The sequence below is a fragment of the Nuphar pumila genome, chromosome 10 (genome assembly GCF_984573655.1).
Source record: "Nuphar pumila chromosome 10, dmNupPumi1.hap1.1, whole genome shotgun sequence".
Classification (NCBI taxonomy): domain Eukaryota; kingdom Viridiplantae; phylum Streptophyta; class Magnoliopsida; order Nymphaeales; family Nymphaeaceae; genus Nuphar; species Nuphar pumila.
This window is the reverse complement of record NC_143258.1, coordinates 6,309,286-6,319,344: the sequence shown is the minus strand read 5'-3', so window position 1 is coordinate 6,319,344 and position 10,059 is coordinate 6,309,286. Positions and strand designations below refer to the sequence as shown.

Below are 10,059 nucleotides of genomic sequence, written 5' to 3'. Positions count from 1 at the left end.
ATGATGCAAAATATATGTGCTTGCTTCGGTATGGTGCAAATGATTATAGATGATTATGGTTCACTTCTATAGGTGCATCATTAGTACAGATGTTGACTTCTCCATAACTTTCCAATGATTGAGATGCATCATCTTTACTACAACTAAATGAAAAGCTCACCACTGTCATAAACAAGACATCAATTGTTATTATCCAGCGCACGTGGTTACTATGATTTATTCAAAGTGCATATAACAACGAATATTGATTAGTTAAGCAAGTCAAAGAAACGATTAAATGAATCATAGTATAAAAGCAACAGCGATTTGTTATTTTTTTATACTATGCATAGAGTTATTTACCATGCCAATAAAAGAAACGATTTAGCGTATATGTGTATTGATGATAGTGATTCGCGTGATAGCAATTTGATTGTATCTACGACGTTGTAAAGTGATTTCAAAAGAAATCGTTAAATGAGCAGCGATTTGAATACACAAATCGCCACCGCAAGTGCGCAATAATGTGAATTCCACATGCAGACGTTTTAAAATAATGCTACAATTATCTTATAAATCAATACTAGAAAACACAAAATATCTTGCAAATCGATATAAATATTGTATAATATATTACAAGTCAATATGACAATTCAGCATAATAGCTTACAAATCGATATTAATAAACAAAACAATATCTCACAAATCGGTAACATGTTACTACAACCACGATTTACGTTATATTGTATATACTGAGTGAATGGACGATGCCGAATGGGATAGAGGCCCTCTCTTGCATCTGTAACCAAGCATTCTTATCAACAAGTCCCAGCATCTTACAAATATCTTCAATTTTCCAACCCTCGAAAAGCCAACATCCACCTCCAATAACAATACAACGTCTTAATGGCACTCACGATGACATACGTTCTTCAATAACAGCATGATGACATGAAAATTTACTCACGATGCCCTAATGGCACTTGTTGGAATGTTTGTGCTTCATTGCTTTTTTTCATACTGCCAAACAAAAATGAAGAAGAGAAGACTGTAAAAAGAGATGGCCGACAAATCCCCCTATGATGCCCACCAATGATCGAACCAGTCGATCAAGTTATAATTATCTCCATGAGGTAGGAATGAAACCGGGAATGTTTTGTAACACAAGGCAGGAACGAGAAGGCGGCAATGTGTTGTAACACAAGCTAAAAACCAAGGCGAGAACCTGGACTCGCGGGAATGTGCAAAGCTATTTATGGGAGGACATTTCTATCGAATGCATATCTATATTACGAGAAGACATTTTTGTCAAACGCATATCTATCTTTTTTATATGTAATTTATCTTTTTTATATGTTATTTTATTATAAAATCATCATGGGTAACATTGGCATATGAATTATCGTGGGTCCCAAGATATTCTCGCATACACACCCGAACACACGAATTTGTGTTCGGGGGTGAAGACACAACACTCTCTCCTCACCACCAAAATCACCACCATTGTGGCACTATCATATCTTTCTTTTTAATTCCACCAACAATATCTCAAGTACTAAAATACTAATAGTAGAGATGCAACCAAAAAACTTGTTCACGGTGCCTTTGAAGTATCTTGTTATGTGTTCCGCTCATCATAGGTGAGTAGCTTTTATGTGCACTTTAGAGTTGACATCCGCATCAACCATGTATCTCTTCCAATACCACTGTTGTTTCCATACCTTTTCAGTCATCTCATCGATAGGAAACCTTTTAGTCTCTGGCTAAAACAATAGCACAAAGAGGCCCACGACGATGATCCAAGCAGCAAAGAAGTAGAATATCCCAGCACGCATCTGTCATATCATGGAAAGGAAGGCCAGGGCTATAATGAATGTGAAGAGCATGTTGGAGCTCACTGCAAAGGTGTCACCTGCTGCTCTTGTTTTCGGGGGAAAGGGCTCATTGGGTACGAGCCAACCTAGTGGGCCTCAAGACCAAGCAAAGCAGGACACAAAGAGGCATACTAGAAAGACCGCAACAATTGCTACATTGTGGTCTAGGGAGTTTGTGGACTTGATATTGATCCAAAGGATGGTCCCTATTGCACCCTGAAACGTAGAAACATGTATGGTTCAAAGCCAAAAATTGTTTTTGGCATGTGAAATTTGGCATAGAGAGTTTTTTTTTGTTCTTTCCAAGGACATACACAATTTTGATCAATGGTAGATCTTCATTTATTGGATTGATAAAGAGAGAGATGACAGTAATGTTGAATGCCTTGTGAGACGAATCCCCGGCAATGAATTTCACACATGATCAGCCACTAAAAAAAATTCTCAAAAAATGTGATAGTTCCTCCTAATGGTAGAAAGGTGTGGACAACATTAATTTTCAACCTTTTGGTACTTTTTTTTTTAATTCATCTTATAAAGGTGACCTTGTTGGTCTGTTTAGTAGAAATAGGGTTTTGAATTATCTGATTGTGACATGTGAACAGGTTTTTTATAAGGCCTAAAAAATCAATGGTTTAAAAGTTTAATAACGTTAAAACTCATAAAATCATAATTTTCATTAAAAAAATGGGAAATGATGTTGATGACCTTCATTTTTATTTGAAATACCATTGCTAACAAAAAGTTAAAAAATATAATGAACATAACCAATTTACTGTTTACTTGATATTTTTTTCCTTTGTCACTCAAAATTTTAGGCATTTGATTTTTTAGACAACTTGGTTCCTGATTTCTCCTGGTGACAACTGACATGGTGCCTTATTTTTTGGGGCAAAAATTACCTTGTGCTTGATTTTTTCAGGCAATAATTACATAACCAAGGCATCTAATTTGTTTGGCGATAAGATGGTAACTGTTAGAAAAAAATTAAGCAGTCATGTTTGGCATATTTTGATTAAAGAATTGGCCATGTTGGACGTATTTTTGTAGTTTCGGACAAAATAAGGAATGGTGCCAAAAGTAATTACCATCAAGGTTATTCAAAAAAAAAATTCTAAAAGTCAATTCCTAGCAAATAGATTGCATTGAACACATTTTTTGGTTAGATTGCGCATATTTAAATAAATATATAGGCAAAAAAGTTGCGAGACCAGGAATTTCTTGAATTAGGATTACCACCACGCACAATCTTTCTTTAACTAAAAACTTATAAAGTTAGTATGTATGTCCGTAAATGTATGGCCGGCCTTCACAAATGTCTGATGTGAATGTCCTTACCTTCGCATTTTTTATTCTCATTTACAAATTTGCATTAAATGATCTTTATTAGGTCGAGGAAGAAGAAGAAAAAAAAAAAGCCACCCAATCAAAACATTTCTGAATTCTGAAACACGATGTTGAGGTGGTTGTGGTTTTGATTCCAGTATTTAGAGCCCAAGACGATGTGAATCCATCTTGAAACTATAGCAATTCTTTGAAGATCCCAAAACAAATGCAAGGGTGTTTTTGTAATGTCATAACTTCAGGCATTCCTGCATAGCCCTCTATCCAAATCATTGTTTTCTATACCACGATTGGCCTTGCATCGATTTTCAAAATGATTCATGGAATCAGCCAATTCCGATTTTGAATTGAATCCATTTGAATGAGCCAGTTTTCAACCAGGGGTTCAGTGGTGTCAATAGTTGATAGATTCCGTTTAGCAAAAGGTGGTTGTGGAGTCCATGAGACATGATGTTGTTCATATTGGTCGGATATGGTTAATTTTAATTCAGTGAAACTTTTCTTTAAGCTAGATAAATTTTGTTGCAAATGGATCCTTAAAGAATGTAACTGTGTTCCAAGGCAACAAACTAAATTAGGGGTTTTGGGCATTGATAAGGCTTGAAAGGATAAACCTTCATACTGGTTTCCTTTATGAAATAAGATTTGAAATGTAATTATAATATGCAATTTGTAATGTTGTTGGAAGCAGCCTAAACCTAACTTGTCAATCCAAAAAAAAAAGTTTGAATGAGAACAAAAAAAAGTGGCTAATAAAATCTTTGCAATCATATTGTCATATTTGAGATTTTGTAATAACACCCACTTGGGTCGCTCGTGCGACACCGGGCTTAGGGTGAAGGTGATGACCCCATCATCCTTGGTTCGATTCCGACCGGGCATGCAGGTGCCTTTAACTGGTGGGCTCCATAAGAGCTTGGGTGTTGCCCAGGGTTTACCACAACAGCGGGCAGACTCATTAAACGATGTTGGTCTCCACGAGGGTTCCATGTCAAAAGAATACAATGTAAACGATTTCGTTATAAATTTAATGCCAAAACTGTACTTGATGCTTTTTTGGGAGAGGGTGTTGCGGGTGCACCCCCGATACACGCACTGTAGCTACGGTGCATGTTCCGGAGTTCCCACACTGAGCGTCGCGTGGCGCTTAGTGGGCTGTACGGGGGCATTGTACACCACCGTACATCAGCATGCAGGATGTACGGTGGTGTACAGCTCTGCTGTACACCCCACTGAGCGCCACACAATGCTCAGTGGGGACTCTAAAACACGCATTGTACGCGTGTTTTTGGGGGGAACATATAACCTGCCCGCGTTAATTATAATAAAGCTTTAATGCATTTAGTAGCAATTCAAAACATAGGCGTATTAAAAAAACAATTCAAAATGTAGGACATTTTAAATGGTGTAGAAAACTTAGGTGTCAAGTTGTAAATCGCCCATCCTTTTATCATCATCATATACATTACAATTACATCATCATCTTGTATCATCAACAATTGTCACTCCCATCGTCTCCTCCCAACACCACCGTTCTTGCTCTTGATCAACATCACCCCCCGCCCCCCTCCACCACCCACCACTGTTAAACTATCATCGTGTTGATCAGCTTTATCTTTCTGTTTTGTTACAGCAACGGTATCTCTGGTGAGTAGAGACGCAACAGAAAAGCTTGTTCGCGGTGCCTTCCATGCAAGTATCTTTTTATGTATTCCTCTCATCAAAGGTGAGTAGCTTTTACGTGCGCTTTAGAGTTGGCATCCTCATCATCCATGTATCTCTTCCAATACCAATGTTGTTTCCATACCTTTTCAGTCATCTCATCGATAGGGATGCCTTTAGTCTCCGGCAAAAAGAACAACACAAAGAGGCCCATGACGATGATCCAAGCAGCGAAGAAGAAGAATATCCCAGCACGCATGTGGCACATCATGGAAAGGAAGGCCTGAGCTATAATGAATGTGAAGAGCATGTTGGAGCTCACTGCAAAGGAGTAACCTGCTGCTCTTGTTTCCAGTGGGAAGGTCTCGCTGGGTATGAGCCAACCTAGTGGGCCCCATGACCAAGCAAAGCAGGACACAAAGAGGCATACTAGAAAGACCACAGCAATTGCTACATTGTGGTCTAGGGAGTTTGTAGACTTGAGATTGATCCAAAGGATGGTCCCTATTGCACCCTGCAAGGCAGAAACATGTATGGTTCAAGAACAAAAATTGAGAGTCTTTGGCATGAGAAAATTGGCATAGAGAGTTTTTTTTTTATTCTTTCCAAGGACATACACAATTTTGATCGATGGTAGATCTTCATTTATTGGATTGGTTGTGTGAGAACTCTTTTATCTAGAAAATCTTTAAAAAAAAAGAAAAGCAAAACATGACATCATCCTATGTAGCTCCAAGGTCATGAATTGAGATCAGGTGCAATGTCACATTGCACACTTTAAGTGTGCGGCTGCACCTGATGAACCACCATTTGTTGTTGGGCCCCACAGCTGACATGCTGTATCCCAAAGATGGTGGGTGATTAGGTGCGGCTGCAAACTCATTTCACCTGGTCCTCCCTCCTCCATTATAGAACAAGCAAACCCACAGGTATTTAATAATGAAGTGCATCTAAAGGGGCTTTAGAAAAAAAATTAGTATGAAACAAGAAAAAAGAAGTCTGTGAAGGGTAAGTATTTGGCACTAATGAAGGTAATGAGCTGAAAATCACAGGTACAAACTATATGTGGGCTCAATCTGACCGTGTAGATGTGTTTGAAAAAGGTTTATTTGATATCATGTTTCTCCAACATAAGAACGTTACTTTTTTAGCTGTCAAGTTTTTTGTATATTGTCCAAAAATAGGCATTGTTCATGTGTACTTTAAAAGTTTTTTTTGTATGTTGTGCACATTTGTGAAGTTTTTAATTGTTATTATTGCAGCACATGTTTACATACCTGGGAGATTAGCATCTGAACAATGGATTCTAGGAGCAAACCCCTCCTGCCAACCTTGTCAACCGAGATAACTGAGACCATCGTGCAGAGAACGTTGATGGTTCCAATAATGACAGACGACAGCAAGGATGCATCATTCTTGAAGCCGATGGTCTGGAAGAGGACAGGCGCGTAGAACATGATGGCATTGATCCCGGTGAACTGTTGGAAGACCTGCAGCAGAATCGCTATCACGAGAGGAGGCCTGTTGTTTCTGTTGGCCAGCTTCCTGAAGGGATGCTTGACGAGGTTGGCGGCCTCGCAGGCGCGGCAGATCTCTGCGAACTCGGCGTCGACGTTGACGGTGCCCCTGATCTTGGCGAGAGTGGCTTTGCCCTCATCAAAGTGGCCCCTTTGGATGAGGCTGGTGGGGGTCTCGGCGATGAAGAGGGAGCCCAAACCGAGGAGGATGGCGGGGATGCCGGCGCCACCGAGAGAGAGGCGCCAGCCCCAAGGGTGGATGGTGGTGGTGCGGTAGTTGACAAGGTTGGCGATGAGGATACCGATGGTGATCATGAGCTGGAAGAGGATGTTGAGGGCCCCACGAATCCTGGTTGGCGCAATCTCTGATAGAAAGAGTGGCACGGCCTGTTTTTGTTTTTCCAAGGCAGACATGGTTTAAGTTTTTTTTTTTTTTTCAAGGTAAAGTAATATATATATATATATATATATATATATATTCAGATCAACGGTAGAAAGAATTGTCTCAAATACAGAGACGGCAGAGTAATAAAAATTGACAGAGTCAACAAATTTTGTGGTGAAAATTTAGAAAAGGAAAAAGGTTAGAAAAATATAAACAACAAACGAACCGTATGAGAAGATGATCAACAGAAGAAAACATAGAAGGAAACAGAAGGTTAAAAAGAAAACCTAAATGTAGGTATTCCATAGTGGATAGGAAAGACAATCTTATGTTGTCTTTTCCAGATTAGTAGGTGATGGAGCTAGAAAACAAGATTAGCAACTCACTTTTTAGGTCAGCTCAGCTCAGGAACTGGACTCGGCGAGCTGTGCTATAAGATAGCTTCTTTAGGTATCCAGGTATCCAACTCTACTATGTGCAGGCGAAGTTCGGCTCATCTCGTGTAGGCTCATTTTGTATATTATATAATTTATATGTTATACACATACGTACATGTATACATACACAACTTTTGTATGTTTTATACATGTATTATCAATTTTTAGAAAAGACTTGAGAAAACAAACTTTTTATTTATGAAACGAACCAACTCTTGATCAGCTCATAATGAGCTCAGGCTCAGGTCAACTCATGATGATCTCACTAGCTGAGCTTGATCAGGGGTTTATCCTTAATGAGTCAAACACAAACAGCCTAAGATTATGCTCGTGCAAGAAGAAACTAAATACGTGTGATTAAATCTCTCTCTCTCTCTCTCTCTCTCTCTCTCTCTCTCTCTCTCTCTCTCTTAATGGACCAATCTAAAATTCAAGTGACAATGGTGACAACTAGTTGGCAACTTGCAGAAAACCATTATAACCAATAATAAGAAGAACAAACATGGGCACGAAGGAAAGTAATGGGGGCATGAACAACGTACATTGTTAGCAAAGCCAACTCCAATTCCAAGAAAAATCCTTCCAATGATGAGCACGGGGAGATTCATGGCAGCTGCATCGAGAACAACCCCAACCAAGAAGAAGAATGAAGCTGCTCTCATGGTGGGCCTCCTTCCATACTTCCTGCAGATGTAGGAAGCAAAGAACGTAGAGACCAAGGCGGCCACGTACAGGGAGGACGTGAAGAGTTGAAGGTATTGATTATCATATTTGCAGTAGTTGTTCTCCTTTGCTTCATGCTTCCTGGTATAGACCTTTGGGAAAAAATTGATCAAGAAATCATCCATGGATGTCACCCCACCTACAAAACCAAGAAATGGAAGGATCTCAATCCTGTCTTTTCATGATTATCCAAGCCGTTGGCGATTGAAAAACAAGAACTTATGTCAAAAAAAAAAACTTGTTGGTACCTGAAATTCCGATATCATAACCAAACATGAGACCTCCAAAGGCTGACATGATTCCGCATATGAAGACATAGAAGGTAAACTTGGCCTCAAACTCAACTGACCCGCCAGATCCTGGCCCGTCTATTATTATTGCAGGCATTTCTTACTTTTACTTTTCTTGAGAGAGAGAGGTTGGAAAAAAGAAGAGAATGAGGAAGAAGACAAAGGCAGAAGTAAGAATGGCTCAATATTATATCATAATGGCGGTGGAGATTACTCTTATCATTATATAGATAATATAGGATTGGGATTACCAACTGGGACTCTATTAATAGTGTCAATGTGATGTTTTTTCTGGATGAATCTTGCCATTTGCTGTCACTTTGCCAATAATAGATTCATTAGTTTCATAAACAAGAGAGGTCAATGAAGATCCAACCCCAAGCATCAATAATTTATCCAGAACACCACCAATCTAAAGGTTTGATAGTACAGACTTTACAGTGTTTTCAATACCCACTTGTAACTATTGTTGGTTTGTCTTATCCTTTATCTGTGCTGCACTTTTTTAGTTTTTCGGTAATTTGATTTGAATGACAATGTCATTCGGTGTTAGGGACGTATATAGTTCAGACTTGGACTGGATATGGTGATTATGATATCCTACTAATTACCAAATATAGGCTAATCGGAGTCAAAGTCTGATTAATATTTGAAGGCTCATAATATATCCCAATGTTTACATGTAATAAGTGGATATGGATGTCCCTCAAAATCTAGATATCTGTCAGATTCGGTAGCAAAATTCGCACTACAAATCTAACTAAAGAGAGTAGATCGGTTGGATATTGAATAAAATTTGATACATTGGTATCTTTAGTAAGTGATTTTGTCGACTGATAGGTAGCTTTCTGGTACCACCTGTAAAGATTGTCCAATCAACATGCGACCAGATGTGCTCTGTGTGCCTTCGGGAACCAAGGGAAATTCATATCCGATCATGTTAGTATTGGTATCGAATCTGAATAGCTTGGCCAACTATTCAGGTGAATCGGCCGATACGGATTCTTGAGTGAGTCATTCTGAATCAGTTAAAAAACAGAAAAAAAAATTTATTTTGTGTTAAAACCATTAAAATAGTATTACAATAATATTAAAAAATAAATTTATATATTTTCATTTATTCAAAAATAGCCGATTCAGGTCAGTACCCTATCGATTTTTTGCCAAAACGGTATGCATCGGCCGGTTCTGGTAAACATGTTGGATTAGTACCACTCAAGGATTTCTTTCGATGAAACATTCCACTCACGACCGACTGCCATCCTTGCGGTTTTGGATCAAATGATAGTGATTTTATCCTGGGATCGCCAAGTCTCCCAAAATTCTTTTGAAAGACAGGGTTTGACATCTGGCCCTTGAACCACCAGGAGGTGCTCCGTCCTCCTTAGATTAAGTGGCAAATTTGTTTACGCATAAAAAAGTATATAAAAAACATTGCACATTGCAGCGTCCCACAGTGCTTTCAATATTAAAGGCTGAAAAAAAGTAATTTATATATATATATAGAGAGAGAGAGAGATGAGAGCAAAGTTGAATGCCTTGTCAGACGAATCCCCAGCCCATGAACACACACAGGATCAACCACGGAAAAAAAAACTCAAAAAATGTGATAGTTGCTCCTCATGGTATGATCCGAGTTACCAAAAATTTGAACTTCAAATGGATCCCAATCTAAGGGATCTGATCTAGAAGTGTTGAATCTTGACCCGAAACATGCCATAAAATCGGATTTTCTAAATAAAATAGAAAGAATTTGATTTTTTAAGATATATGAGTTTCACTAAACCAAGTGCCGTTGAATAAATCGTTGTAATGTTCGGCCTTCATAAATAAAAACAGAAGAAGTAT

At 38.6% G+C, this 10,059-nt stretch overlaps 1 protein-coding gene across 1 annotated transcript; it reads right to left on the bottom strand.

The window, feature by feature from the left end:
- Positions 1 to 4,917: 4,917 nt before the first annotated feature.
- Positions 4,918 to 8,308, bottom strand: LOC149823371 (sugar transport protein MST4-like). Its single transcript, XM_090019934.1, has 4 exons — positions 8,170 to 8,308; positions 7,741 to 8,060; positions 6,137 to 6,763; positions 4,918 to 5,373 (listed from the first exon to the last, which is right to left on the bottom strand). The coding sequence occupies exons 1-4, from the start codon at positions 8,306 to 8,308 to the stop codon at positions 4,918 to 4,920; spliced, it is 1,542 nt and encodes a 513-aa protein (XP_089876060.1).
- Positions 8,309 to 10,059: the final 1,751 nt, after the last annotated feature.